General features: G+C 39.1%; 1 protein-coding gene across 7 annotated transcripts in view; it reads left to right on the forward strand.

Moving 5' to 3' along the window:
* Nucleotides 1–3,820, forward strand: part of Gpatch8 (G-patch domain containing 8) — a 73,911-nt gene that overhangs the window by 60,616 nt on the left and 9,475 nt on the right. For all 7 annotated transcript variants that reach the window (XM_013354433.2, XM_013354434.2, XM_005369103.3 and 4 more), the window contains one exon: nt 2,942–3,072. In XM_013354433.2, the coding sequence (XP_013209887.1) occupies nt 2,942–3,072 (131 nt within the window). The remainder of the gene's footprint in view (nt 1–2,941; nt 3,073–3,820) is intronic.

The following is a 3,820-nucleotide window of genomic DNA, read 5'->3' on the forward strand; positions in this document are numbered from 1 at the left end:
CTGTGAGTTCGAGACCAGCCTGGTCTACAGAGCTAGTTCCAGGACAGGCTCCAAAGCCACAGAGAAACCCTGTCTCAAAAAACCAAAAAAAGAAAAAAAGAAAGCCTTGTTTTTCCATTCCATGAGAATGTCACCATCTAAAGGTAGCTTTTTTGCATGCTAGGTTTGGGGTGGTTATACCTTGTTTCTTGGATGTAGCTAGACTTGTGAAGTTTTAGTTTTTTCCTGAGACTCCAGGCTTGACTATGAAGTTTGTAAGGGTGATGAAAGACTATTTTCTGAACTTTATAGAATGCCCAGGTAGGTTTTATGTAGAAGGAAGCTTGCAATTTAGATTTGACTCCTTGACAACGTGTGTGTCTGTGTCTGTCTGTCTTCATACCTATGCCAGGTCTTTTGAATAGACTTTGTTGAGAATGTTGTGGGCTTGGTTCTGTTCCTTCAAGAATGAATAGAACCAAGCATGATGGCCCACTCCTTTTAATCACAGCACTCAAGAGGCAGAGAGTTCTAGGCCAGCCAGGGCTAAATGATACTTTGTTTCAAAAACCAACAAAAGAAAGAGGAGGAGGAAGAAAACATAATCCTTATCTGAAGGATTCAGGGTTGTTAAAAGAGATCATTGTTTTGAACAGTGTCTTACAGTTAAACAAATGTCTGCTAAAAGTGATGAAATGTGGCCAGAATGGTGACTTAATTCCAGCACTCGGGAGGCAGAGGCAGGTGAATCTCAGTGACTTCAAGGCCAGCCTGGTCTATAAAGTGAATGCCAGGACAGCCAGAGCTGCTTCAGAGAAACCCTGTCTTGAACTGCCCCGTTCCAAAAATACTAATGAGATGTTTGTAAGAAGTTAAAAAAAAAAGTGATGAAATGTTTGTAAGTGAAGAAATGACTGAGTATAGAACTTAATGAGGTGTATAAGGGAAAGAATGGCAGACGTGGGGGGAAAAACATTACATTATTTTTAGATTTGGTAAGAGAACCTTCTAAACACTGGTAAGTGTTTAGAAAGAAAAAAGATATATACATAAAAAATGGTGTAATAGTCCTAGCGGATCCTTTCTGCCCCTTCTTCTCAAAGTAACAAATTTGGCATTTATATTTGCTTAGAATAGTTGATCCTCACTAACCCTGGTGGTGCAGGCATGTAGTCCTAACTATTTGGAAGGCTGCAGTAGGAGTTCAAGGCTTACCTGGGCCACAGACTAAGGAGAATTCAGGCAAGTTACTGAAACCTCTAAAAATAAAAGAGGGCTGGGATATATAGGTGGCCTGTTTTTTTATGAGGCCATAAGTTCAAGCTAAAAAGAATTTTAGTACCAAAGAGGAAAAAAATTGATGAGTTTATAAAAATCTTAATATATGAAGGCCCTACAGCAGTAATAGCTATGTTAGCTATTGGTAATTGAGAGTCTCCAAAGTAAGGCTAACTGAGCACAAACTACTTCTAGACAGCTCAATTTTCCTTGAAGTTTATGATCATTTCTGTTGCGTAAATGGAAATGATTACAGAAAAACGGAGAGATGGTTTCATTTATCTAGATGTGATTAGTATGTCTGTCTATGTGTGTGCACACATGTGTTTTCAGGCTCTTTGCCTCTCCCCAGCCCTGTAGAGTGTATGGTTTTGTCCCTGATTGTTCAGTATAATCATTTGTAGATTCACTGAGAGCTTATGTAGTAATGCTTGCCTTATTTTTTTCTCTTCCACTCTTGTTTATTTTTTACTTTTTTTTCCCCTCTTTGTGATGTGACATTTTCAGCTGATGTTTTGAAAGCAAATCCTTCTAATTTGGGAGCCCAGATCACAAGAGTGAGTTTTTTTCTATAGTGTCTTTAGCTGTTTATCTTTTTTTGTGTGTATGTCTTTTCTTCCCTTCCCCCTCCCAATTTTAAAAGATTTGAAATACATTTCATAAATATTAGGTAAGAAAATTCCTATCTGTTGAACACCATGCCTTTCTAAAGCAATGTCCACTTTATATTGGGTCAACTCCCTTTCCTAAGCTGTTGAAGAAGCATAGGCTAATGGGTAGGCCTCGCTTCACTTTTTATATTACTGTATTACACTGTCATCATTGCAGATGAGTACATCTATGCTCTGTCACCAGCCTGTCTCATGAGACTTCTTTCTTTAGTTTTTGTTTCTTTGGTTTTGAGGAAAATTACACAGTAGCATCTGGAAACAAAAGACCCATTCTGTTACTTTAAGTTTAAGTAACAAAATCTTTATCTTTCCTGTAGTCTCCTTCTCCCTGGTGTTTCTCTCAGGGCTATGAAGGAATGAAAAATTACATAATTATTTTCATTTCAGCAGACGGGCTGGGTGAAAGTGGTCAGGCTGAGTTTTGAGCATGCTATGGTTGGAAAACACCCCCCCCCTGACTTTAATGGTTACAGGAAATCTCTGTTAGTGCTGAAACCAAACAAAACCTACACTTTTTATTTTGTGGTGGGGGGAAGTATTTCTGTTTGTTCTGAATTTGATAGCCCCTACCCCCATGTAAGCTGTACATTGCTTTTTTAGCTCTTACACCTTGGGTAATTTTCTGTACCAGCCTAACCCCTCTCTGTTCACTTCGGCCTGTGTTGCTACAATGTATCTCATATTTGTTTGTCTGGTTCTGCATCCTGGAAGAGCAGGTGATTGGTCTCTCTTCTTTCTTCCTTATACTCTAAAATTTGCCTGTTTCTTCTGAAATCATTTTGTTTTGTACAATAAGACAAATGACTTGCTGTTCTGATTACAAATGCCCATATCCAAGTGTCATCCTCAAAGTAATTAGCCATTGTGTTTCTGGGTACCATATAAATATAATAGTGCATCCCACGCTAGTGTTCCAGCAGTGGTTAAAGGTAAATATTTTAAAGGCTTGGCCTTCACAGCTGTATGCCACTGAAAATCACTCACCCTCTCTTTCTTTCTTTCTGTTAACTCAGAGATTAAAAGATCTCAAGCAGAGAGAGTTTGCCCGAAATGTTTCTTCAAGATCCCGCAAAGATGAAAAGAAACAAGAAAAAGCCCTTCGGAGGCTCCACGAGTTGGCAGAGCAAAGAAAACAAGCTGAATGGTAGGGAAATTTCATGTCAAGAGTGTTTTGTGAATAAATAAAATCTGCAAGGTTTAAATTGACAGATTTAAAATTGGAATTCAAATACTGATATGGCAGCTCATGCCTATAATTCTAGCACTTAGGAGGCTGAGGCAAGAGAATTGCTGCTAGATTAAAGCCATCCTGGACTACAGTGTGAGACCCTTGTGAGTTTCAGGACAACCAGCTCTATATAATGCATTCCATTGTCTTAAAAACTAAAAACTTGGGGCTGGAGAGATGGCTCAGCAGTTAAGAGCACTGGCTGGTCTTCCAGAAGACCCAGGTTCAAATCCCAGCACCTACATGGCAGCTCACAACTGTCTGTAACTCCAGTTCTAGGGAATCTGATACCTTCACACCAATGTACATAAAATAAAGTTAAATAAATTATTTAAAAAAAAAAACTAAAAACTTGGGGGCTGGAGAGATGGCTCAGTGGTTAAGAGCATTGCCTGCTCTTCCAAAGGTCCTGAATTCAATTCCCAGCAACCACATGGTGGCTCACAACCATCTGTAAAGAGGTCTGGCACCCTCTTCTGGCCTTCAGGCATACAGACAGAATATTGTATACATAATAAATAAATATTAAAAAAAACTACAAACTTAAAAGTAAATAAACAAATTTTGTTATTTAAAAAGTTTATTGGAGCCGGGAGGTGGTGGCGCACGCCTTTAATCCCAGGACTCAGGAGGCAGAGGCAGGCGGATCTCTGTGAGTTCGAGA

This window comes from Microtus ochrogaster, unplaced genomic scaffold, assembly GCF_000317375.1.
Source record: "Microtus ochrogaster isolate Prairie Vole_2 unplaced genomic scaffold, MicOch1.0 UNK44, whole genome shotgun sequence".
Lineage (NCBI taxonomy): Eukaryota > Metazoa > Chordata > Mammalia > Rodentia > Cricetidae > Microtus > Microtus ochrogaster.